A 27991-nucleotide genomic window follows, 5' to 3' on the forward strand; every position below is an offset into this window, starting at 1 on the left:
ATTTACATTAGTGCAAAGAGGGTGTAAAATTCTACCACAGCAGCATGATATGCTCATTTTGTACTGGTGCACATGACTACGCTAGCGGCAGAGCAATGGGGAATCAGGCCCACAGAGTCAGTGGTTCTCAAACTTTCTTTGTATTGGTGACCCCTTTCACACAGGAAGTCTCTGAGTGAGACATGCCCCCCCCCCCCAAAAATTGAAAACAAGGGGGTTAATTAAAATTTAATTTAATGTGGGCTCAAGGCTGACAGCTCGTGACCCCCACAGAACCACCTTGCAACCCCCTGAGGGGTCATGACCCCCAGTTTGAGAACCCCTCATCTATTCAATATTGTACCTCAAAGACTGGAAAAAAATGCTCACCTGGATTTTAAAGGCATTTAAATGCATCACAAGGAAAACTAAGGGAGAAGGCACAATTTTATGTTCATTGTGTGTCAGATAGCACTGTAGTTGAAGTCAGAGAGATATTCTCTCACTGTAGGTTGCACTATGTATACTATTAATGCTCGAAAACACTATACTATTTATCTTTTGCTGAATTTTTTTATAATATAAAATAATGACAATTCAACATTTGTACAATAGACGCACATGAGTGAAGCAATGAAACAACTGTGTTTCAAAGTGCAGCACACTTCTGTAGTTCACTTTTCTTTCTCATGCGTGGTATGACAGCGGGCAGGATTTAGAACTTTTCTGGGGTGCTCGATTCCTAGATATTGTTCTTCCTCACTCAAGAAGTTTCCTAAGATGTGACGGTGCAGTTTTTTGTTTCAATTTTCTCTAACACGTTGAATATTAATCGACTACGGCCTAGTGTTTCAAGCTGTGGTTTGGGCGTCTGAAATGGACACACTGCAACACCTTGGACAAATCAAACCTCTTCCTCAATTTCTCAATTTGTAAAATAGCTTCCTCATGTGGCTTTTTCAGTCTTAATTAATTTATATCCTCCGAAGATTATATTACATCATATCAGATCTTAAGAAAGCAGCTACTGTATTTGACTTCTGCCATTCTCTGTGTTACCACTAGAGAGTAGGCTTTGCTCACATTTATGTAAGCTAATAAGAGTGAGAACAGTACAAGAGGATCATTTATAAGACTGTAAAACTGCTCTTGTAATCTTCAATGGTGTAAATGTTGAAAGAGCCTGTTTCAAAATTTGTAGTCTTTAAAGGTTTCCCTATTCATATTTTAGAACTTTTCCTGGTCTACTAGAGTTTTAAACATCACCAGAACACGTTACTAGTAAGAGTTTAAAATAACAATAGTAAAATATTATCTCAGAAATGCTTCACTGAAGTGAAACTAAACCCAGGAATATGGCTTGCACCTCTCTATAATATTTAGAAGCACAAAAGAGCAATTTTAATCCCACCTTAGTTTTTCTCAAGTGTTTGACCATTTCTAATGCAAGTGGTCTGATGTGACAATGGGGCAGAGAACAAAAAACCCCTTCAATTATTGAAAAGATTATTTATTCATATTGCAGTTGAGCCTTAGAGCCCCAGTCTTACTCCACTGTGTGAAGTGCTGTGATTTAGAATCCTGATGTGATTATTTGATTTTAACCTCCGCAATCTCCACTGGGAAGTTAGAGCCATCGGTGGACAGTGGCTCATGGCTAAAATCCCCACTATTCCTCCCACATACCTTTTCTCTTCACTGCTGCTATCAGTAGGGAGGGGAAAGCAGTACACAAACTAACTGAAAAATTAGCAATGCCAAGGCCTAGCAATACATAGTTACTCCCTATCCCCAGGGGCCTAACAACAGGTACGGTTTTCCATCTTTTAGAAACTGGCGGGGGAGGGGAAGAAGGGAGAAAAACAAAACAGTCTCCCCAATCAACTTCTTTCTAAAATCTTGGTCTCTTTGGTAAGTAGCACAACCCTCACTGGCTCAGTCATCATGCTTATTGGAGGAGGATTTTCAGCTTCATTTAGTGCTTTAGTTCAGTGTTTGAAAGGAGCTTTTTAATGAACTCCTTGGCACAAGGAATTAGAACTCTTCAATGATGCTTTAGTGCTTAGCAGTGTGAAATCAGGGCTGACCAGCATTAAGATGTCAGGGTAATAAGGGTCTCAACAATAAATATTTGTGTTATTCCTGGGAGACTTTATGTCTCTGGAACATATATTGTAGATTCTAGCAGGAAAAGATAAATTCTTGGAACCTGATGTTGGGGCTATTCAAAAACGACCTTTTGCTTTTTAAAAACAGTGTAGAAGTGCTGACAAATGCTATTGATTGTCATGGTAGCAATCACACAACAGCCAACCTACTTGTAAGCACCTTAATATTGATACTATTTTTTCTCACAAACAAAATATGAATAAAGAATTAGTTTGAAAAACCCAGTGACTCCCCCAATTCCCTTACTATGCCCTCCCACAAGACTCTGATTGGAGCATCAGTTGAGTATAGGTCAAGTCCTGAAAATAAGATGCTCTGCCAAAATGCAATGCATTATGGGTGGTATTTAATAAAGACAATTGCCCTGTAAAGGGCATGAGGGAGAAGTGGCCAGATGCCTATTTCATGACACCAGAGCAAAGGCATATCATCAGCTTAGCAATCACACTTCTGTCTGAAATGTGTTAAGAATATAAGAACGGTCATACTGGCTCAGAGCAACAGTTCATCCAGCATCCAGACAGTGGCCAGTGCCAGATGCGTCAGAGGAAATGGACAGAACTGTCCAGTCCCAGCTTCTGGCAGTCAAAACCAGAGCATGAGAGTTGCATCCCTCTTTTATTATCTATCCCTTCCCTACTAGTTCCTAACATTTTGTTCGCTTTTTTGACTGACACTGCACATTGAGCAGATGTTTTCAGAGAACTATCCATGATGATTCCAAGGTTTGTTTCTTGAGTAGTAACAGCTAATTTTGACCCCATCATTTTGTATGTGTAGTTGGGATTATGTTTTCCAATGTGTGCTACTTTGCACTTATAAACATTGAATTTCATCTGCCATTTTGTTGCCCTGTCACCCAGTTTTGTGAGATCCCTTTTCACAGTCATCTTTGGGTTTAACTTTCTTGGGTAATTTTGTATCATCTGCCAATTTTGCCACGTCACTGTTCAATGTATTTATAAATGATCTGGAAAAGGGTGTGAACAGCACAGGTCCCAATACAGATCGTTGGGGGACCCTGCTATTTATCTCTCTCCACTGTGAAAACTGGCCAGTTATTCCTACCCTTTGTTCCCTGTCTTTTAACCAGTTACTGATCCCTGAGAGGACCTTTCCACTTATCCCATGACTGCTTACTTTGCTTAAGAACCTTTGGTGTGGGATTAGAGGAAAATGACATTTTTGGTTTGCTTTGTGCATTTGACAACATTTAGCTGTTTGTTCTGCATAGTCATTCAGTTGGTCAGTTCCCTCTCTGTTTAGTTCTTTCACATAACAGGGAGAAGATTAAAAAAAAAGAAAAATCTATTGTAAAACCATAAAAATCAGCAAAGAGTAAAAAAACAGTCACAGTTCCTGAAACAACTTTAAAAAAAATAACTGGACTTGATTACATGTTGATGTATCCCTTTAAATTTTTAATTTCATGAATAACTAGAAAATCTTTTTCACTTTATCATCTCTTGTGAGAAAAATAACTAAGGTTCAAACATTTTCATCTGTAACTTAGGAAAAACTAATTAGAGAACACAACCTATTGTAATGATGTCCTAAAATAACCCTTTCATAGTTATGATAGCAAACAAAAGGTGAGTTTTGCTTCAGGTGAGTTTTGCTTCGCAAGCAAAAGCTAGTAATGATTCAAACTAGCTTACACACTCTTCTCTACCACTAATAGCTTCCCTTGCCAAAATGAGGTCATCTGTGAAATATGTACCTCAAGCCACACAGCTGGAAAAAACAACACTGAATTAAAAAAGGAAAGGTTTGACCCTTTGCTACACAGATGACAAAATATTGTAAGGACATTTCACTTTGGAAAGTTTTCTCTCTCTCTCCTCTGCCCACACCCCCCCCTTCCTGCCTTCCCTTTTAAAAGAGCCTAAATCCAATTGAAAGTCAATGGGACCTAAAACACCTAAATCATTTTGGCACTATTGCAACGGTTATCCAGAACGTACAAATGCAGTCTATGTACAGTGCATGAGATTATGCTCTTATAAGAAGTGAATAAATGAAATGGAAACTGATATTGCAAAGAAATGGCTGGGAAAATTCCCAGAAAAGACCCTACCCTCCCATTTTCACTATTATCAAGGATATCAAAGGCCATATTTAGGGCAAATATTTGACTCCTTTAAGATAGGCCTGTGTTGGGGAGGTGAGGGGAGAGGCAGACCACTGAACGGCCTTTGAAAGGCATAATGCTACCACTCGCGCGGAGGAGAGGGGATGAATGCAGAGGGAAATGATACATCTTTGAAAGGTGCAGTTCCACTGACATCACCTCTGGGGCTGTTATCACTGCTAGCTGCACTGGTTGCCCCCCTCTTTTCTTCACCAACCTGCCACTGAATTTTGGATGCAGCTTTCACTGGACGGAAGCAGGGCTGCTTGTGCCTATTCCCCCTTTAGAACACAGACACAGGGCCAGCATAAACTTCTCTCTTAATGGCCTGGGTGCAGACTTGAGATGCATGCATGCACAGGCACTTACTCGTGGGTGCTCCGGGGCTGGAGCATCCATGGAAAAAAAATAGTGGGTGCTCAGCACCCACCAGCCACAGCTGTTCGGCAGCTCGGAATGGGGTGGAGGGAGGGCAGAGACCAGCAAGCGGCGGGTGGGCGGAGGCCTCGGGGAGGGGGCGGAGTGAGAGCGAGAAGAGGTGGAGCGATGGTGAGGCTTTGGGGGAGGGAGGTGCAGAGGGGGAGGAAGAGGCAGAGCAAAGGTGGTGCCTCAGGGAGGGGGCAGGGCAGGGCCAGGAAGAGGCAGAGTGGGGGTGGCGCCTTGAGGGGAGGAGCAGAGTGGGGGCGGGGCCTCAGACAGAGAGGAAGTGGAGCACCCCCGGGGAAAAGTAAAAGTTGGCACCTATGCATGCATGTATTTACTACTTTCACAAACCCCTGGGGATACTGAGAGGTACTTTTTATTAAACCAAGTGGCAACAGCATAATTTAATTGTTATACTCTGGTTCAGCAAAGCACATAAGTACAGGCTTCACTTTTTAGCATGCACACAATCATTTCACAGCCCGCAAGAAAACTGAAGCACAACACAGTGGAAGAACTGGAGATCAAACCAAATTATAGCTACAACGCCTCATGCGATTCTTAATGTAAAAAGTATTGTTCATAATTAAAGAATCATAGAAAAGTAAGGCTGGAAGGTACTTCAAGAGGTCATCTAGCCAATCCCCCCATGCTGAGTCAGGATAAAATATGCCTACACCTAGTTGTTTGTCTAACCTGTTCTTTAAAACCTCCAATGATGGGGATTCCACAGTCTCCCTTGGTAAACTATTCCAGTACTTAACAACCCTTATAATTAGACAATTTCCCCTAATATCTAACCTAAATCTTCCTTGCTGCAAACAGAGATGATTACTTCTTATCCTACCCTTGGTGGACATGGAGAACCTCCAGATCCTTTTCTGCAATACTACTGGCTAGCCAGTTATTCCCATTTTGTATGTGTGTGTTTGATTTTTACTTCCTAAGTGAAGTACTTTGCACTCATCTTATTGAATTTCATCTTACTGATGTCAGACCAATTGTCCAATTTAGCAAGATATTTTTGAATTCTAATCCTGTCCCCCAAAGTGCTTTCAACCTCTCCCAGCTAGGTGTCATCCGCAAATTTTATAAGCATTCTCTTCACTCCATCATCCAAGTTGTTAATTAAAATATTGAATTATCATGATGGGAGAAAGGGTGAAACTGTCTGAAGCAATGTAAATAAATCTCTCTTTATTTATATGCAAAGTAGCTCCCAAGAGACTGCTCAAACTACAGAACATCTCAGAGTCCGTTGGACAGTATCAGATTATTAGAGATTTCACCTTGCATAAATAAAAGTATGCATTACACAATAAATGATTAATAAAGTAAGGACATCTGAACTGGTTCCCCACCCCAAGGTGGGAAGTTTGGAGGTCTTACCTTATTACTGTTGGTGTGATTTCAGCACAGAAGAAAACACTAAGACTTCCAACAGCATGCGAAGAAAACATACCCACAATGGAAAATGCAGTAGAGAATTTGTCCTTGACGCTGTCACTCATACCTGTTAGACAGTCAGACAGACACATGCACATGGAAATTGAGCTCAGCACAATCAGTATATGGTCCCCAAGAAATAAAACAAGAATACCATATTAAGTCACTCATTCGCCTTAGATGCAAGTTTGAGTCTCCTCCCCCAACATTTATTTAAATCAATATTTAATAAGCCATGTACCAACTACCCAAAACATAAATAAAAATGTCATAACATATTTCCAAAAAAATAGCAGTAAACAGACACAGACAATCTCCAACTTTGTTATCAACAGCCATCACAAAGTGGTAAAGCTCAAGAAATGTCTCCAAACAATTTTTTAGGCACTGGACATTTCCCACCCAAATCTGGTGGGCGTATGGAGACAACCAGAATTAATCATGACCTAGTACAGTTCTGTGGTTGAGACAGTGCAGATGCTGCAATAGAGGAAGATACAAATAAAATGTTCTCATCTCTACCACAGGCCTACAGAAAAAATCCTTATATTGCAACTGATCAGACCCACAGGTGCATTGAACAGGACCTGTAAAAATGAGCAGCTAGCTCTACAAGAAGAGTCCTAGGACATTGAGCTCAACAGCAACCTTGCACATGAACACTAGCAGTTACTGCAATCAGGCTCTGTATCCTCAGCGACTTTGGCCTTTCAGATACACCCACTCAGAGTGCAAGCAGTTCAAAAACACTGCATAGACATTTGTAAACAGTACCTGAGTCTGGAAGTTGACTATATTTTCCGATCACTGGATCCACAGACCGCAAAAGATAAATTAAAATATATATATGAGAGAGAGAGAGAGAGAGAGAGAGAGAGAGTTAAATATGTGATTTATTCAAAGTGAAAAACAAACACACAACACCCTCCCCCCACACCAAACCAAACTGCAGCCCTCCACCTCCTCCCCATACTCTTTCCTTTCAGCATCACGACTGGATTGGAATAGTCTTTCAAAACCAGTTTGACACGGCATGCAATTTCCAGGCCTATTCCCAACTGGAGGACGGAATTCTAATGAGATGATGATAATAAACGCACAGTGGTAAATCATTTGAAAAGAACCAGAATTAGCACTGAAATTAAACAAAAGTCTCTTTGTTGGTTAAAAAAAGGCGGAAAAGAAACTGCAGTCAAGCTTTGCTGTAACCCTGAGGGAATGACCACAGGGGCTTTAGTTAGAGAAGGAAACCATTACAATCAGCATCCCTGCATTGCTAAAACACATCTTTTTCCCTTGCCAAAATCCAAAGCGAGTTTACAGTGTTTAAAATTATTCACAAGCTGCTTTTTGGCCCACGTTCCTACCCGGCACTAAAATGCTACATAAAAAGCAGAACAATAGTTATGCGAGCCTGGCAGAACACCCTAGCAGCTGGGTTACTCCAGAGAGCTTAGAGAAGTTCTGACTCAGGAGAAACCCTGAAATCTGGAAGGAAATCCCTGACTGAGGCCTTACGAGAGAGAGAGAGAGAGACACACACACACACACCCCCCCTTTAACAAATTATACAAACAGCATGGCCATTCATTTCTCTTCAAACCATTGCCTAGCTGCCTATAAGGAGTGATGGTGGGATGTGACGGAGGGGGAGAGACCGCAGTGGAAGGATACAAGCTGTTCCAGAGTTCAAGGCTGCCTTTTCCTCCTACTTTTGTACGGGCAGTTTTTAGAAATGGGAGGGGGACAAAGGGCAAACAGTATATGATGGGGCACATCTGAAAAGCCCAATATGTTAAGAAGTGCAGCAATGACAATAAGTTGCACCTCTTGTTGACTTTCGGTTGCTCTCAGCATGTGGGAACAGAAGGGTTTAACATGGGCATGACATTAATTCTCATTAATTCTCTATGTCCATCTTCAAGGTTAAGAATGGAACACAGCAGAACAAAAATAATTTAGAAATAGTTGTAATCTAACTATCATAATTCTGTTTCTTCAAAGGCATGCTTTTTGTAGTTCATCATTATGCAGAGTATTATTGTGACGCTGTTTTAAAAGGAAGATGACCATGTTTACATATCACCACTGATGTACCAACACTGTTGCAACCATTGACGTATCAACACTGTTGCACAATTGTGATAAATCTTATGCAAAGCACGCCTTTTAAGGTGTCATTGGAAAAGTTGTAATCTGTTGAACAATGTTACCCTGTTTATATGCGTGTACTATCATTGTATGTGAAGTTATGAATCTTTGCTATATCTCAAACATATTGTGTTCCTGGGTAACACCCACAAGACAGATTTACATCAAGACCAGCGAGCCATGGTTGATGGACCATTAAGGAAAAATCAACTCTTCCAAAGGGCCCCTTCCTATGCCTCAGAGAATATGTAGACCATGGATGCCTCATGACTCAGCCAAGGCACACAGAACATGTGATCCCTGACTCCCATGTTTGTGCCAGTAACCTTCCAGGTACATGGACTGGGGGGTATAAATTGGAGACTGTGATATCATGTCCTTGCCTGCTCCACATCTCTGGACTATGATTTCTAACAAAGGGAAGCTTTGAACATGGACTGAGGACCTCCAATCTTCTGGGTGATCCAGGGAGACTTACTGCAAGATAGCAGATTTAACATCACTGCTATTCTCCTGATCTGCAAACTCTGCCATCATCTGCAATGTATATGATTCACTAATCATTTATAACTCTTCTTTTTTTTAATTAAAAAATCTTTAGTTAGTTTACTGAAGATTGACTGCAGCATGCTATTTGGTAAGATCCTGAAGTATATATTGACCTCAGGTGGGTGTCTGGTTTATGGAACTGGAGGAAGTTAATACATACAATTTCTGGTTTTAATAATCATTTACCACAGAAGTCTGGTTTGTCTGGGTGGTGCACAAGGGGCTAGAGGTCCCAAAGAGAACTATCTTTGGCTTCATAATAAGTAGTACAGTATTTTGGAAGCACATTTTTGTTACTGGCTTGATGAAGTCTTATGATAGACTAAACTACCAGTCTGGGGTATATGCCCTGTATTCTGGCAGTCTGACCTGAGATTGGTGTTCTTAGCTGTGTTCCATAGCAGGCAGTGTGACAATAATTACTTAGACACATGCATATGCTATACATATGTCTTAATTACACTGCTACCTGTGTATGGCCAATGTGTGGCCACACAAATTTACCAAGGGGGAGGGAGGAGATAGAGAACACACCTCCAGTTTGGGTGGGTCTGCTCCCAATAACTTCATAGTAGTGAGACATGTTTCCCTCTGGCTTTTTCTCCAAAAGGCAATTTGACAGATGTTCAGACACACACTTTTTTTTTTTTTTTTTTTTTTTTTTTTTTTACTAGTTTTGTAAGAGTGGCAAAACCAGAAACAACCTGAACCCACCCAGCATCAACCCACAGACCTGGTATTCACTGTTCTTGTCTCTGCTAGAGACTGCCTCTTTTGCAATTATAAGAGGATGGAAATTTTGGGACTCTGCCATCAATCAATTCAACTTCCTAAGCAGGCTCATTGCAGGTCAGAAAATCTAAGAAAGAGGAGGGAACCAAGAATGGGAAACCAATTTCCTTTAGAGCCTCCTTGGAGGAAAAAAAAATCTGGTAAAAATTGTATGCCATTTCCACGCATTCTCTTAAGACCACAAAAAAAAATTTTTGTTTCCTTTTAAAACCCAGACAATCAATTTTGACACATCATCAGAGATTGAAATGCACTCTGTTTTTAACTCTTCTCAGCGTGGGTGACTAGCTCTGCTACAGGAATAAATCCCTGCACCTAGAACAATGAACTGAAAGAATAAAGGGGAAATTGGAGGAAGAACAAAAGAGTTTCATTGTACTTGAATATGTATAGAGAATGGGTCCAAATCTACAGTGACTTACATTCCCTATTGCTTTCAATGGGATTGTACAGCATGTGAATCTGCACCATCCACAGAGAGCTGATCTACTGCTCTTCTGTTCTGCAACAGACAGGTGTTTTTCCATATGTCAGTTGAGAACAGCCATTGATTCAAGGCCTCAGGCAGCTTTGCAAGGTAACGCTCTCTGACCAGTATCAAGGTGCAAGTCACTTACAGTTGAGAAGGCCTAACTGTAGCAGCGATGCCAGAGCTGTGAGAATCATGAACAGCAGCAGTCCCCCTCTTCGCCCTAGAAACCCAACGACCGGGCACATAGCCAGGCAGGAGGCCAGGGCAATCCCTGCCATGGTATAGTAGTCTGTATAGAAATGGTGGGGGTTCGAGTTCTTCATTTCATGACCCATCATGCTTTTTGCAAAGCAGTGATGTATCCCAAACCCGGTCAGCCTAGAGGAGACAGAAAGTGACAATGGGAGACCACTTCTGAACAGGCAGGCAAATATTGCAATGCAACAAGGAGCTGGAAAGAAAAGGAAAAACAAACGCTTTGAGGCAGGGACTTCTCTTACTAAGCCTATGCAACACCGAGCCCACTGGGGGCTGGATCTCCTTTGAGGCCTCAAGGTTCTACTGTAATACAAATAAACAATGATCAAAAATTGACCAAACCAAAAGACTTGTGATCAACTGACCTGATTCTAATAGGTGCTAAGCCACAGCAGTTCCCAAATCAAGCCATGTGAGATTACATTTTTATTATGTGATTGGAAGCAACCTGAAATCAGTCATGAAAACCAATCAGAAGCTGCCTTCAGATTAATTTAACAGACGTCTGTTACGATCTAACATCCGACCCATGGCCTTTAGAATGAGTTCTGCTGTGATCAGTTTTATGAAGAAGGGCTGTATGGCTGGGCAGCAAGGAAGCTTAATACAAAACAGATCACACCACAGATAGTAACTTCACTCCCCAAGGTAGTGCTGCTGCCAAAATAACTTTTAAAATGCATATTTAAAGTGACATACTGAACCTGTATTTAATTTGTTACTATGACTGTTATGAAACAGAAAATCTATGGCTTGAATTGTGATTCATGCCATACTTCAGTATCAATTTCTTTCACTTATTTTTTACATGAAAACAGGTTCCTCTATTGACCATTTCTCCTCTGTTTCAAATATTTATTAAAAAAATAAATGGTGGGTGCGGTGAGATTTATCTGGATAGTGCCAGACCTTAGTGCAATGTAAAATCATTTCATGCGCTGACAGAGCTACTGGTGTATTTTAGTGCTACACCTCTCCCAGAAAAGGGCCTCATATCTGTGGCAAATTCTGTAGCATTTAGGTAATGTGGACCTGCTACAGTAACTAAGGAGCAGACTAAATATTGCCAAATTCATTCCATATCTGCATCATTAAGCCACATTTGGGCCTAGGTCTCCAGAATGAATGGCTAGTATGTTACACCATCTATCCTACTTAATTTCAGGATTTCGAAACAATTTTTATGGAAACCAAACTACGGAAAGCTTTTTTGTTTTTTTAAATAAACAAACGGTGGGGACTTATAACAGCTACATGAATGACAGCCCTGTGCATAGCAGACCAGTCAGTGAAAGCCAAGATAGAAATGTGCACCTTTTGGAACTGCAGAATTGACATGTTTTACACTGACAGAATGCACTACAGGACACGGAGTTGTTTATTCTTGTACAAAATTTCATTTGCTTCCGAAATCTACAGAATAATCGGTACATAATTTATTTTCTGTCTTAACTCTGGTGCTTGCTATCTTACAAACACTATTTAATACGCAACTAGACAACACTAATATATTACACAAATATATGCAGAGATGATATCCATGTGATAAACGGAAGGCCCATGAGATAAATGAATTCATTATACAATTTATTACCTGTGCTCTTCCCTTTAATCCACATCCCCGGGATTTATTCTAACATCCTACAATTCTGAGGAGATTCAAACAGTTGCCTTTTTTTTTTTAAATAAATCAACGTGCCCTGAAAAAAATTTCCTCTTTCTCCCCTGAAATGTCTTATTTTTCCCAAAATTCACACCTGCCTGAATCTCAGGACAGATGCAGGAGGAATAATAAATAATAATAATAATAATGATGAAAAATAGGCTCTTCTTTCCCTAAAATAAACTTGAGATCTGCCTGATAAACACAAATTTTATTCACAGTCTTCAAAGAATGCAAAACTTCTCCACTGACAATGGCCCAAAAATCATCCTTTGTGTTGCTTTTATTCTGGTCTTGGGAATTTCCAAACAAGTCTAATTAAAAGTGGGGTGGGGTGAGGGAGGAATTCATACAGAGACAATGTTCATAAATCCACTTGAGTTACTGTAGCTATAAACTCAGTCTAGCAGCAAAAAAATTGCTCCAAAATGCATGAGGCCACCGCAGTGGTTATTAAAAGCCCACCACTTCTTTCACCAACCGACACTGTAAATTAAGGCGCTGATCAGGCAACTGATTCAGCACAGATAGATCTTTAGAGTCAATGGGCCTCACCCAGGCAGGATCAGTTGATCCAATGCTGCAATTCATAATCATAGGTCACTAATGTCTCATGTGAGTGAAGATTACAGGTTGGGGCCCTAAAATCAAGTGGAAATTCCAACTATGGGCAGGGAACATATATTTCTACACATAACTTTTCTAGGCAATTTCTGGTCTTACTACCACCACTCCATCCCAATTTAAAAATCACACAGGTGATCCAAATGGGCACTTTATATAATTGACAAACTAGGAAACTCCACTATCGTTGCCCCCTCACTTTCTCCTGTTCCCTTCCACACCCTCAAAAGTAGTTAGGGCAATTTTGAAATAGATTTCAAGACTGTACATTTACTTTTATTACACACTTGAGAAGCTCTCCCAGTTTTGTGTGAAATAACTCTCAATCAGGGCCTGATCCTGCAAACACTTAAGCACATGCTTAACTTCACTCATGTAGATATTTGCCAGATTGAGGCCTGAGAATGTAGGTGTCACACTACTGTGTTTGAGAAAGTGCACTTTCCCTGTATATCCCTTTAATGATTTGGAGGAACTGAAGTCCTTTTTGTCCAATTTTCAGGACATCATGGTCCGCTGCTATACAGGCCACAGCTTAGTATTTATTGCCAGGCAACTTCTTCCTTTGCCAAATTAATCCATTACATTTTAGAAAATGTTAAACAGATTGTAGATAAATTATGCAAACAGTGTTATAATTCTGCAATTGATTACATTCAAATCAACCATATGTGCTTATTTCCTCCTTTCCCCTGTGCTTTATTTGAAATAAAGTCAGGATAAGATGGCAATATCCTTGGACTTTTCACCTCACTTGCTCCCCTCTACCTCCCAGATAATTTAAGACATGCAAATTAAACTGGTAGCCATTAATTTTAATCCAGGATAATGGAAATCTACAGCTTGACCTCTCACTTGAGAGAAACTTACAAGACCCAACACGAAACTACTGAACAATTTGGTTTAAATTTAAAAAGGACACCATCGAATGCACCAAAGACATTAATCAGTTCGGATTGATCTGCTTCCTTGACATTATCCATTGGAGGTATAAAGTGGGATTTTCAAAAGCACCTATGGGTACATCTACACTGTGTTTTAAACCCTGTGGCAGTGAGTCTCAGAGCCCAGGTGTACAGACTGGAGCTTGTGCTACGGTGCTGAAAACAGCAGTGCAGACGTTGCAGCTTGGGCTGGAGCTCAGCCTCAAAAGCCCACTCCCCTCCTCTCCTTGGGTTTCAGAGCCTGAGCTACAGCTGAGTCCAAACCTCTACACAGTTGTTTTTAGCGCTGTGGCATGAGCCCCAGTCTGTAGACTCAGGGCCTGAGACTCACGACCATGATTTTAAAACTCTGTGTAGATGTATCCTAAGTGACTTAGGAGCACAAGTCCTGTTGAAACTGGGAGGGGGAGGGTGGAATTCATGTGAAAGTCAATGAACTTCTGCTCTTGTCATTCGGAAAATCCTACCCAGAGTAGCAAGTTTGTGCAAGACAGAAATATACAGTTGGTCACGGACACAACAATGCACTTGCACAGCTACCATTCCCAAGAAAGCACCTTATGCTTTTTGCTCCACAGCTTAAAATGTCAGATGACTACTTCCTTAAGCTTCTACACGAGATCACTCTTCTGGTAGAACTCACTCTTCTTATCAAAGATCAGCTCTCTAAGGCTTGGTCTACACTTACCCCCCAAGTCGAAGTAAGGTACGCAAATTCAGCTACGTGAATAACGTAGCTGAATTCGACATACCTTACTTCGAACTTACCGCGGTTCAGACGCGGTCCACACGCGGCAGGCAGGCTCCCCGTCAACTCCGCGGTACTCCTCTCGTTGAGCTGGAGTACCGCAGTCGACGGGGATCACTTCCTGGTTTGATTTATTGCGTCCAGACCAGACGCGATAAATCGAACTCGGAACTTCGATCCCCAGCCGCCGAACTAGCGCGGCAGTGTAGACCAGCCCTAAGACACTGGGTTAAGGGTCCTGTAATGGGGCAGAAGAGCCTCCATATTTCCATCACCGTCCACATCTACTTTCAGTTTACCAACAGAGAAAACATTCAACATACTTGACAGGAATATGTTGGACTTACGAGTTCACACACAATACTACAATGTTTTTCCACAGGTTCCTGGTTCCCACCACTTTAACAATGCAGACCTTCTTGGGCCTCCTGGTAAGCTCCTTCTCCAGCTCTGAAACAAAACAGAAGGTCATTCTCTTGGTAGTGGGGAAGCAGAGTAGCCAGTGGATTTCAGATTTTATTCTGGATGTTCTGGGAAGAGGTACAGTAGGGTTCTCCTCCCCCCCTGTCTCAGAGTTCTGGGGATGCCACACCCTACACACTCTCACTCACTCCTTGATTTGTTTTTCTCTTATCCTTCCATGTGTTGTTGATCCTCTCTGCAGTCTTGGAGGGCTGCATGTGGCTCCCTGCAGATTCCAATGCTACTCACAATTTAAAAAATGTATGCAAAAATAAAAATAAAAATAAAAATTGGGGCGTTAGGGATGGAATGTAGATGGATGGTCCTTGAGAGATGTCAAGTTGCCTGATACACTAGCAGAGGTTCTGGTGTATTTAGTCCTAATCAGCAACACTGTTTTCTAATCCTTTAATCATTCTTGTGACTCTTTTCTGAACCCTCTCCAATTTATCAACATAGTCCCATCAGTGCCAAATAGAGAGGTAAAATAACCTCTCTACTCCTACTCAAGATTCCCTATTTATGCATTCCAAAAGTCACCCAAAAAGTCTTGGACTAGCCACAATATATACTGACTGCTTATAAAACTGCAACCCAGCCTCCCACAGTAGTTTGCATCAGCTCACTTCATACATATATTAACAGTCTGGCTGTCTCTAGTACCTCCATCTTCCCCAACCTTTTAAAAGGGATTCAGGATCAAAGAAGATGAATGAAAACCACTGGGGAAGTAAAGAAAATGAAGGTAATGGGGTGGGGGAGAAGAGGGACAAACAAAGAACAGACTTGTCTGCTATTATCTGGAAAATCTATCTTTTGCACGGAAAATCCCCCACACCAATAGAGAAATGCTATTTTGTAATCTAATTATCCATGTTCTTCACTGCCCACAGATACACTAGGCAAGAGTTCAAACACTAACTATGAGACACATTTTAAAGGAAAGAGATATGAGGATGCTGTCACGCTGTTCTCATAATTACATTTGAAATCTTTCAATTGCTAATCCACAAAATGCAGCAGAACACACCAGATGACAAAAATCACAAAATACAGAGATCAGAAAAAAGTAAGTTGGTCATATTATTATTCATAATAATTATTTGTATTACGTTAGCAACTAGGGACCAGAGTGTGCTAGGTTCTGTAGAAACACAAGAAAAAAGATGGTCCCCTGCTAGTACAGGATTGCTCCCTACAGTGCATTTTTAATGCTTTGTCCAGTCTAGTTTTAAATTTCTCAAGCAAAAGGCACTTCCCACCTCTTTCTTTGGGAGACTATTTTAGAGTTTTAGTGGATCTAATGGTCAATATATTTTTGCGGATCTCTAGCTTAAATTTTGCCTCTCTTAATGGGATGATATTAACTCAATCATACCTCTTATGCCATCCCAAATAATTCCTCTCCATTCCTGATTTTTACACTCTTTAGATATTTGTAGACCATTATCTCCCTTATTAATCATCACTCATCCATGCTACACGTACTCAATCCTTTCAATATTTCCTTATGTATCAATCTTCTCAAACTCTCCTAATCCTCCCACTTTGTTGTTTTTCTCCGAACTCTCTCTGGTTTGTTATGATGAGGACACCCAGCAATATATTCCAGATGTGGTTGCACCATCTGAACACATAACCTTGTGGAAGTAGGTTTTCTCCAACAACCTCAAACTGCAGACCTGAGCATATGCACAGCACCCAGTAAAATGCTCCAGTCACAAACCCAGCCAGTTATCCTCTCTAAATGAGACTTTAGTGCTAATGACTATTAGCACTAAAATTTCAGATGCAGAGGTTACAGTCACTGGATTGCAAACAAATGAAATACTCTCAGTAAGCTTCAAAGTCATCTACCCTTTCCCACTCTATTATTTTTACATTTTCCTCCCCTGCATAGTTCATATTTATAACCAGGTATTCTCCAAGTAGGGAGCAAGGTTGATTTACATTCCAGCTCTAATTGATAGCAACAGATTAGCTACGTAGCCTGCAAAGACTCTCCAACTACAGTATTGACTTCCCATTTAAGTTTATACTACAGTAAACAAAAAAGTACCCCTCCTGAACTCTAGGAGCCCTTGGCAAACTCTTAAAAATACATAAACAAACCGATTTACTAAGTCCTGAAGAAGAACAGCCTGCCTGTAGCCCCTCTCTTTTATACCAACAAGGCTCTATGTAAGGTGCCTCGACTGACTAAGTGTAGTAGTATGTCATGGGGATAGCGATGGTCTATTACAGTGATACTCAGACTAAGGATCTCGAGCCGCAAGTGGCTCTTTAATGTGTCTCCTGTGGCTCTTTGCAGCACATGATACGAAAACCTTGTGTGATTTAAATTATTAACCAATCTAAGTTATTAACCAATCAGAATGCTTTTACTACGTTATTAACCAATTGTAGTTGATAACATTTTATATATCCCTTTCATACGGTTTAATTTACACTATTGTGGCTTTTTGGGGTAATGTTGATCGCTAATTTGGCTCCTGAATCACTGAGGTCTGAGTATGACTGGTCTGTTACTTAAGTAGATCCCAGATCATTTAAGTTTTATAGGTCAATGTCATCTTAAAATCAACCAGAAACCAACAAGCTGGTATTGGAGATCACCGATTGTAAAAAGCCATTACTATCATAGGTGTATTGCAACAGAATAAACACAGATATTTACTTGATGATTCTGCACTGGATTTCCCCAATTAAAAACAACCTGCATTTAACATTTCAGTTTTTATTTCTTCATTAAGATGTTGGGTATGAAGCTTCCTTTACTCATCACTCACAGCCCCATTATATGCCTTCCTGTTCTCCACAGCATCACTATTTGTAACATTTCCACTCAGGGAAAGAGCAGGAAAATGATAAACAAGGAAGCTCTTTATAACTTCAGTGGAAACTAGAACTATTCATTAGGAACTATAACGGCCTCATGAAAAAAATAAATCAGCCTCCGATTCCTCTGTACAAACTTTGAAGCTGTTGAATTTTCATGGGATTCTCTGCATTTCAGACGTGCTGCTTTCAGATGAAACTAACTTGAGCCCATTATTACCAACCCAAAATCTATAATGCTTTTAACCTACCTCTTCCCTTCTGCCTTGTGACAAAGAGAAAGAAGCAAAGCTCGTCAACCAAAGCCCAGCAAAAGGACATTCAAAACCACCTGTAGTCCATGGGCATGGTTTGATTCTAGAGCCCTGGAGGGGGACATGCATACCTTACACTTTCAAATGTTAGTAGCAATAACATTTAAACACTTTCACAGCTCTTTTCACCATTAAAGTATTTTTACAGAGAACTAATCCTCACAACACCCATTTTGCAGGAGGGAGATCTGAGGCACAGAGAGGGAAAGTAATCTGATCACCAAACAGCCAGTCAGTGGCAGAGATAAGATTACAACTCAACGGTTCCTGACTCCCTATCCTGTATTAATTTTATTAGCCCATGATGCCCATCTGTAGTAAATTACATTTTTTAAAATCAATGTTAAAGAACATTAAGGTTCCAAACACACGTTAGGAAGTGCCAGATTAAAGGTTTCACTTGCAACCTTAATTCAGTCCCCTTGCGTGTACGCATTATGATACAGTCTTTAATTACAGGATCACATGCTATTTTTTTCCACAAGATTTCCTCTTTATGCTGTGAATGGGGGGGTTATTTAATATTTCTTTTTATCCTCCTTGTTCAATGTGTGGCCTTAGGCCTTATTTCATGCACATCATCCAAACCCTGTATTGAATACAAAATTATTAGTTTCCTTGTTGGCATTTCTATGGTGCTCTCACCAGAGCACCTGAACTCTTCACAAAGATGAATGAAATTATCTTTACAACTTTTCAGTGACCCTAGGGGTATTACCACCCCCATTTTATGGATGGGAAACTGAAGCACAGAGTTTTAGGCTGAAATTGTCAAAGATATCCACCATTTTTGGTGCCCCCCTGGAAAAAACTTAGGCCTTGATTTTTCAGAGTACTTAGCATTATATAGCACATTACATGTTCAAATCATAGCTCCCATTAACTTAAGCTACAGCTGATAATGCTCAGCTCATCTGTAAATCAGACCCCAGGGTATCAAGCCAGGCACCCAGAAAATGAGGAACACAATTAATGGCCACCAGTGAAAAGTTTGGTTTAAGTGACTTGGCCAGAATCACAGAGGAACTCTGTGGCAGAGACAGGGATAGAATCCAGTGCTCCAGGGCAGCATTCAGCTGCCTTAATCATGACACTGTTCTTTCTCCTCCTGCAATCCTCTGCCTCATTCACTACACACCTTCCAACTTCTGCAACAAATGAGGTAGGGATCCTACAGACAACAGCTTCATTCCAGGAGAATCGTCCATCCTGTGCACTGAGGAAGGCAAGGGTCCTGTGGAAAAAATAACTTGTGATCATGTAATTAAAGATTGTTTCATAGCACAAACACAAGGAGGCCAAATTAAGGCTGCACAGGCAATCTATTCCTAACTTTTGAGTGTTTGACTTTGCACGCTTATTTTAATTTTTTTTTTTTTAAATGTAGCTTCCTACAACTGAAAAACAACCAAATAGCACATATGGAACTATACTGACATACAGCATTTGTCATCATTATATCATCATAGTAATACATCTGAATGGACTAAGGAATGCATATTATTTCAGAAGCAATTCTGCTCCTGTGATTTAGAAATAGGCTGCAAATTTCACCTATTTTTCTGAGTCACATGGAACTCCCTGGAAGTTCTCATTTCGAATTGGATTACTCACTCTCTGCTATCTGCATTTTTTCCCTGTACACTTTAAGTATTTTTACAACGCTCTTATGCTGATTGGCCATATCTTGGAAATGAACATCTGCCTCCTGAATGTCAAGAGAGGCATTCCAGATTAGATTTTCATTCAGAGATAAGTAAAGAAGGGACTTTTGTTATTCAGTCTGGTCAAGTAGTTATTTTTTAATCAAGGAATTTACAAAAGTGTCTCCGTCACCATATATAAAACACACACACACACAAAGGCAGGTTTCCATGGAAGCATCAGGTCTGAAACTAAGACATTTACCAGTATAGACTTTCAAGTAGCCCATAGCAGAGCATAAACTAAACCAGTGATGTAGTCACCTTTTACTTAACTGTAAATAATGGTCTAGATCCTGACATGGTGTAAATCAGTGCACTTCTAGTGACTTCAATGGAGTTATGCTGATTTACATGAGCTGAGGATCTGGCCCTTTGTCTCAAGCGTAGAGTGTATCCTATCACCACAATATACAAACTATTTAAAATGAATACAATCCTTTAATAATGTACAGGCAGAATGGAGTTTTGTGACTTCAAAATCCCTCAACAAACCGTTCCTCTCCTCCTTCCTCAAGATGATCTGTCATCTATATGCTTCCTTGTGATTTACAGCCTTCTTTGGTTAAAAACAACTTGTTTTTTAGCTACCCTGAAATGCAGGTTGTTTGTATGCCTCACCAAAGGAAACACTTGGATTAGTTCTGGTGGAAGATTTTCCCATAAAAATTTTACTTCTTTGAATGCAAAATTTTTCCTGTCAACACTTTCACAATATTCCTTTATTGTGAAAAAAGGTTACATTTTAATAAACGTTTATCAAAATTATAAAAATGTTATCACCATGCTTAGAGATATTCCATGTATAAAAACAGGTTTTTAGTAAACAAAAAGGTCGACAATGTTTTTTTGATTAAAAAAAAAAAATCAATAAAAAGGGGTGATTATGAAGTTTGAAATGAAAAGAAGGTAGAAATTTCAAATTCTTTGTGAACTAGTTTTTCATTTTTCAAATCAACTCTAATTAGTATGCTTTGGTGTCTAATTGGTGGTGACAATATGATTTGTAAAGGCAAAATATCTTCATGAAAAACTGTTCCTGGCAAAAAACAAGGTGGCTTTTAAGCAATGAAAACTAAAAATACCAGAAGAGGAGGAGTTCTCTCCTTTATTCTGTCTCTTAGAAAAGTATAGCTTATAACGAACACCACATTACCTCTCTGTGCAAGGCTACTGAGAAGGTTGGAGCAATGCAAATTTGCAGTCATCTAGAGTCATCAGATAAGCTTGTTTTTTCTCATTAGTTTGTTTTTTGGTGCAGTTATGGCCGTGAGACTGTGCTGGTCTTGTTAGTTAAGGTTGTCCTCCTACTGATAACTTAGGATCAGATGTCTTTGCCAATGTACCTAGACTTTTCAGCTGCTTTTGACACTGTTGATTATGGCTAAGTCTACACTGGAGCTGGAGGTATAATTTCCAGCTTGGGTACATATACCCACGCTAGCTCTGATTGAGCTAGCATGATAAAAATAGAAGCATAACCACAACTGTGAGTGGCGGAATGGGATAGCCAACTCGAATATGAGCCCATCTGAAACCCTAGTTTCATAGTTGGGTGGCTAGCCCCTCGTGCTGCCGTGGCTACATAGCGTGATCAAAGAATGCATATGTTTACCCAAGCTGGAAATTATGCCTCCAGCTCTGGGGCAGATGTACCTTATATGAGGTTTTGCTGCCCTGACTCCGTACCTTTACAGGTGTGGATGGGACTGCTGTCAAATCATTCCATTGATTCCTTCAGAGAGACCCTTTAAGAGGTTAATTCACCCGAGGAGCTCTATTGTGTGAATTTCCAGGGGGTTCTAATTCTTCTGCCCCTTACTTTTTTTCATCATGTGGTCCATCTTCCCATTGACTTCAATAGGCTTTGGTTCAGGCGCACACTGAGGCAGTTTGAGTCGCAGTGTCATCAGCAAGTGGACAGATGAGGACTTGTACCAAGTAGTGTGAACAACATGAAATTTACAAAGGGCTCAGAATCTGTTCACTGTTTGGACTGAAATTCAAGTCCAAGGAGTTTCCCCCTCCAGCTGAAAACGAGTTCACCCACTTACAAGCTCCATAATAAAGAATCAGCATTCACGAACTTCCTCAGGGCATTTCTGTGACTAAAGTAGTTGCTGTAATGATCTGTTGTGTTGCACATATTAATTTGATGGAAACATACAAGCAGAATTACAGTGGGTTTTCCAGCTGCAGATTGCTTCACATTTTCATTGCTAGGGACCTACGGAAGCAGTCTATCATTTAGATGTATTGTGTAATTCTGTCACACAGGGCTATGTGTGATAATATAGTGAGTCAGAATATTGAGGGACAATGGGATCCTAGCTAAAGCAAAGCTATACACTGTCTTTTCCGCTGGAAGACATAAGGCAGTTAAAATAGACTGGCGGACAGCTCAACAATAGGAAAAATGAAAATATGGAATTTCTGCACCAATATTGAGACGCTGCCCCCGACATCTGTTGTGTACAAGTACAAGCTTATCGCCCATCCTTCACTCGACACTTAAAACAAAGCAGAAGCATCAGCTTTCCTCATTTGCTGCCAACATGCAAGATACCAGGATGGCCCTTTTGCACTGATGACCAGGTTTTCATTGGTCATTTTTGCCCCAGTGGCAGACACAAACCCTTGACCTTTTCAGCTTCAAGGACACTTGAGCGGATTGTCACAGGGTGGTCAGTCAGCTTCAGTAGAAACACCCTCACTATGTGAACGCACCGACCCTGTAGGGTAACAGAGGAGAGTATTGTGCCACAGCTTCATATTCTTCCAGACCATCTAACACGCTAACATCATCCTCAATGACTAGAAGAAGGGTGTTATTCTGCCTCTGGCCAAACATGGGGATACGGCCAATTGTAGCAGCTAGAAGTATTACACTGTTGTTGGTCCCAGGGAATGTCTTTCTTTCTGAGTTTGTCTCTCGAATCAGCGATGAACTGTGAGGCAAAGGCTGGGATACTCAGTGCAGTTTCAGACCTGGTCCCTCCACTTTCAGCCAGATCTTTACCTGGAGACAGCTTTTTGAGAAGATGGCTGAATTTAGTAAGCCATGCGCAGCACTTTTTATAGATTTCTGTCAGGTCTCAGTCAGTGCATCGAGCAAGTTTGTGGGATGTCATGAGGTGATACAGCATTCCTGGGAAGATACTGTCATTGACAGAGGAGCCCTAGAATGGAACAGAAAGCTGTGTTTGCATCAGTGGCAGATACACGGCATGGGTCCGTATTTCCCACAGAAGTTTGGCAAGGCTTCATCTTGTCACCATCATTGCTCAACATTGCCACTGACTGGCTGATGGATAAGGTTGATGAGGCACTCTCGGTGGTGTCGAGCTGAACGTCAGTTTGTTTTGAGACAGCGAATTACACTAATGACATCTGCCTGGCTCAGTTTGGTGAATCGCTGCAGCTAAGAGCCACTCTCTTCTGGCAAGAAGCAACACACATTGCGCTGGTTATTAATCCAGAAAAAACTAAGTCCCTGCCCATTATCAACAAGCAGCCTCCATTACAGCCAGCTCAGCATTAACACGTCAGGATTGATATCAAGCAAGCAGCAACTTTCAAATACTTGGGAAGCATCACAGACAGTGCTGGAGGATGTTGGAAAAATGCTAATACTCCTATAGTAGCAGCAACTGCCACGTTCCAGCTCTTTCAGCGGCCTCTGTGGAGACATTGGGACATCTAGGTTACTACAAAGCTGCAGATCTATAAAACCACAATTATACCAACTCAGTTGCAGGTCAGTGAAATGTGGGGTTCCAGCCCAGGTCCCTATGGACTGCAGCTGTCTATAGTGCCTCCTGTAACAGCTGCATGACAGCTACAACTCCCTGGGCTACTTCCCCATGGCCTCCTCCAAACACCTTCCTTATTCTCACCACAGGACCTTCCTCCTGGTGTCTGATAACGCTTGTGCTCCTCAGTCCTCCAGCAGCACACCCTCTCACTCTCAGCTCCTTGCGCCTCTTGCTCCCAGCTCCTTACACTCGCACCACAAACTGAAGTGAGCTCCTTTTAAAACCCAGGTGCCCTGATTAGCCTGCCTTAATTGATTCTAGCAGCTTCTTCTTAATTGGCTCCAGGTGTCCTAATTAGCCTGCCTGCCTTAACTGGTTCTAGCAGGTTCCTGATTACTCTAGTGCAGCCCCTGCTCTGGTCACTCAGGGAACAGAAAACTACTCATCCAGTGACCAGTATATTTGCCCTCTACCAGACTCCTGTACCCCACTGGTCTGGGTCTGTCACAAGTTGTATGTGACAGAATTTGTTTTAACCTTTTTCCTTTTAAAAAATCCACCAGGAAATTATATTAAAAATAACCGTGTTTTTAATTAATATAATGCCTTAGCCCTATGCCATATCACACAATATAAGATGAATAAAGGATTTCAAGTCAATGCAGCTCTCTAAACTGAATACAAATTGTAAACATACAAAAATTAAACACACAAATCAGCCCTTCCACCACAGTTAAAAAATGGTTATTTAGGTTGCAAATTCAAATATAGACGCTCCCCGACTTACGTAAGCGTTCCGTTCCGGAACGCCTTGTGTAAGACGAATTTTGCATAAGTCGGGAACATATACCCGACAATTACGCCAAAAAAAAAAAAAAAAAACGTACGGAACTTTTTCCATAAGTCCGGATTTGCGCAAGTCGGGTTTGTGTAACCCAAGGAGCATCTGTAGTATAAAGTTTGGATATGCTGATTTTAAAGTTGCCCGTGTGCCTTTAATTTGACCCCCCTTGTGTGTATGCATTATGATACAGTTTTTAAATTACATGATCACATATTATATTTTCCATAGGACATGATATTCTATTCTATATAGGTTCTCAGGCTACCCACTTCAGTATAGTATCTGAGCACCTTCCAGCAGTGCATTAAGCAAGACGAGGAAGATCTATCACAGGGGTAGGCAACCTATGGCACGCGTACCGAAGGTGGCACGCGAGCTGATTTTCAGTGGCACTCACACTGCCCGGGTCCTGGCCACCTGTCCAGAGGTTCTGCATTTTAATTGAATTTTAAATGAAGCTTCTTAAACATTTTAAAAACCTTATTTACTTTACATACAACAATAGTTTAGTTCTATATTATAGACTTATAGAAAGAGATCTTCTAAAAACATTAAATTGTATTACTGGCACGCGAAACCTTAAATTAGAGTGAATAAATGAAGACTCGGCACACCACTTCTAAAAGGTTGCTGACCCCTGATCTATCATGTATTTTGTTTTGGAAGTTGTGTGTTTTTTTGTTTTGTTTTCAATAATATATACACACACTCACTTCTATATGTTTATGTTAGCGAAGGCAAGGTAAAAAAAATGCACCTTGCATTTGGTGATGAGATTTGTGATGGTCCTTAATTCCTGGGGGACTTGATTCCACAGTTTTGGACCAGCCCCCAAGAAAGTTCTGTCTCCTGCACAGGAGAGCTTTAGCCTTATTATAGAAAGTTCCATTGTGCCAGAGGAGCTAAGTTGTGAATCACAGACTTTATCCTGTCCCATTCACTCAACAGGTTGGATGCCCATGAGGGAGAATTCAGGTTGCCAAATGTATTTCCTAACTTTCTAATACTTGATTTTAAAACCTAAGTCCTAAATAACATTTTTTAATGTAGTTTTAATATTTCATATAATTTACATACACATACTGTAATCTAAGATTGAATATATATTGACAGTTTACCACAATATATACATAAAACAATATTATAATCTAATAAGCATCACAACAGAGTAGATTGGGCCATACTCAGCACATAACAGACCACTTGGTATAAATACCAAGACGAAGCAAACATCTGGCTAGGATTTCAATTTTTAATGTACAAATATTGAGGATAAGAGTATCATTTAGTCTATTAGCTTCTGGTGCAATAGCGACATTTTTCACTCTGTGGGTAAAATTCACCTGAGTGCAGAGAAGGCCATCGCAAGAACCTATGGATTAATCTATTCCCATGTTAAGGGTTTAATTGGGATTTCAGTTGCTCATGAGATATTGAATGAGTTTTCTGTACTGGGGTGAAATGCACTAATTCATAGTGATGGGCAGTGAGAGCAGACTTAACTGAAGAACAGTTAAGCCATAAAAGTACACTGAAAAAATGTACTAGCTGGCTTCTGGGTGACTGTTCAGATACTGATTCTAAGGGACATTCTAAGGGTATTTCTGGGCACTGCCAGTGCTTTGAAGAGTAAAGGGGAGCTTGACAAGAATTTGACAGGTGCAACAACAGAGATGGAGGCGCTTCAGAAAAATTTTCTTCTTTGTTATAATTGTACACAGACAGAGCCATATAAAGCCCTTCGCTTTCTGAAACACTCTGAAGGACAATAACATCACCATGTCAATGACAATCTTAGCGACAATAATAGTCCGCTTTTCTTAAAAGCTTCAAGCAACCAGCCAACCAGGTTTAAATTTCCAACAAAAGCTACCTTGACCATCACCCGGAAACTGTCTTCAAAATTCAAAGTGACTTAAAAAGGAAAGTGAAATGACGAGCAAAGTAAGATTTTAAGAAATGGAAAGAAATTGGGACTATTTTTAGATCTGCTTAATGGATATTACTTAGAATTTGTTGCTTGGCTGCTGCCACTTTTCGATATGAATAAATTAATGTGTTCTGAAGAGCATAATCTCATTTATAGACAAAGGCTAATAGAAAAAGGCTAATGGTGGTCTCTCTAGCCATGGTGAAATGTATTGAGAGACATCTCTAAAAACATATTGCACTGAAAAATAAGAAATAATATAACTGCTAGGACTATCCAATAAGCCGAGTAATTTAAACACAGCTACTGAGTTCAGGACTGTATTTCAACAATTGTAAAGTAAATGAATGAATAAATAGGGTAATTTTACAGACGGTGGCTTGATTATTTAATCTGGGGCAGTTATGCCACATGAATACTTGCAAAAAACAAAGCAATTTGTATGTCTGGACTTCCACTGCCTGACTTCTTGGGCAAACCTACTCACCGGGCATCACTCCTTTGATATCACTTTCAACGTTCATCTCGTTCTTGTTAGTGAAGTGAAGAATAAGTTTCTTGGCTGCCTCAAATTGTTGTGTAGCCATCAGCCACCGAAGGGACTCCGGGAAAATACTTCAAGAGATACAAAATGTGTTAGTGGATGCTTCCAAGGATCTATCAATGAGAGGCAACTGCATTTGTCGACTTACACTATTTGAGAATAAAGTAATAACATGGAAATGGTAAAGTACGAATTGCCTGAACATTTGAGAAAAGGATGCTTTTTGTAAACAGTGCAAAAACAAAGGGTAAGATTCCCACTATATAAACTATCCAGGGGTATTTAATATCTCACCCTCCCACCAGGTTTTCTTTTATACAGATGCACATAGAGACCAATTCCTGTTGCATCACGTCTTTTGGGGTCGTATAAAACAAAATAAGGCAGGGTAACAGGGTTGTGCGCATTAGTACAACGTATGAAAGAGTTGGGGAGACTTGTCTACATGGTGAGTTAGTGTGTGGCAAGTCAGGGTGTGAATCTACAGTGCTCCAGTTTCGCATGTGCTAACTCGGTGTGGAGACTGATACAGCGCAGTGAAAGTCCTGGAGCATGGCTGTTGAAGTATCCACATGCTGAGTTAGAGAGCTGCAAGCTGGCGCGCTGTAGATTCACACCCTGGCTTGCCTACCGCACACTAACTGGCCATGTAGGAAAGCCCTAGGAAGCATGGTCAGCAAAAGCCACCAGCTGCCAACCGAGTAAAAGAGTGGGACAGTTTCCAAATGGCAATTCTCACCCAGCGCTCTAGTTAAGGAAGTGACTGCAAGTTTTTTGAAGCTGGAGGGGGAAAATACCCTATTGAACTGGTTTATGATTACAACACAATGTTGATTTTGTTTTAAGGCAGATTGTTTAAAATTATCTGCAAACACTATTTTTTCCCCTAGAAGTCAAAAATGTCCAGCTTCATAAACAGATTTTAAGGTATTTTGACAGAGCAGTGATATGTATATTCCTAGTATGGATAAATATGTAATAAGTAGCTTAACACTATGTTCAATTTTGTTAAGACGAAAGCCCCCTATAGTGAAAATAATATTGCTTTATTTGTGTGATATGCTGCATAAAAATACCCCATATGGGATACTCCTCTGTACAATAATATCAAATATGGAATTAAGTCAAGTAAAATGGAATGCCACTTTGAATATAAACCTCACAGGAAACAGTGCTGAACCATGTAGGGGAACTTCAAACACTTACTTCTGATTTAATAGCGAGAGTGTCAGAGGACACACCATATACGCTT

General features: G+C 40.5%; 1 protein-coding gene across 1 annotated transcript in view; it reads right to left on the minus strand.

The window, feature by feature from the left end:
• LOC112118936 (solute carrier family 22 member 23-like) overlaps positions 1–27991 on the minus strand; it is a 179939-nt gene that overhangs the window by 8354 nt on the left and 143594 nt on the right. Inside the window, exons 5-9 of the mRNA XM_026658752.2 lie at positions 26683–26810; positions 14697–14799; positions 10258–10490; positions 6923–6955; positions 6092–6215 (exon numbers count right to left, since the gene is read on the minus strand). Of these exons, the coding sequence (XP_026514537.1) occupies positions 6092–6215; positions 6923–6955; positions 10258–10490; positions 14697–14799; positions 26683–26810 (621 nt within the window). The remainder of the gene's footprint in view (positions 1–6091; positions 6216–6922; positions 6956–10257; positions 10491–14696; positions 14800–26682; positions 26811–27991) is intronic.

Source organism: Terrapene carolina, unplaced genomic scaffold (genome assembly GCF_002925995.2).
Source record: "Terrapene carolina triunguis isolate 2854851 unplaced genomic scaffold, T_m_triunguis-2.0 Scaffold55, whole genome shotgun sequence".
Lineage (NCBI taxonomy): Eukaryota > Metazoa > Chordata > Testudines > Emydidae > Terrapene > Terrapene triunguis.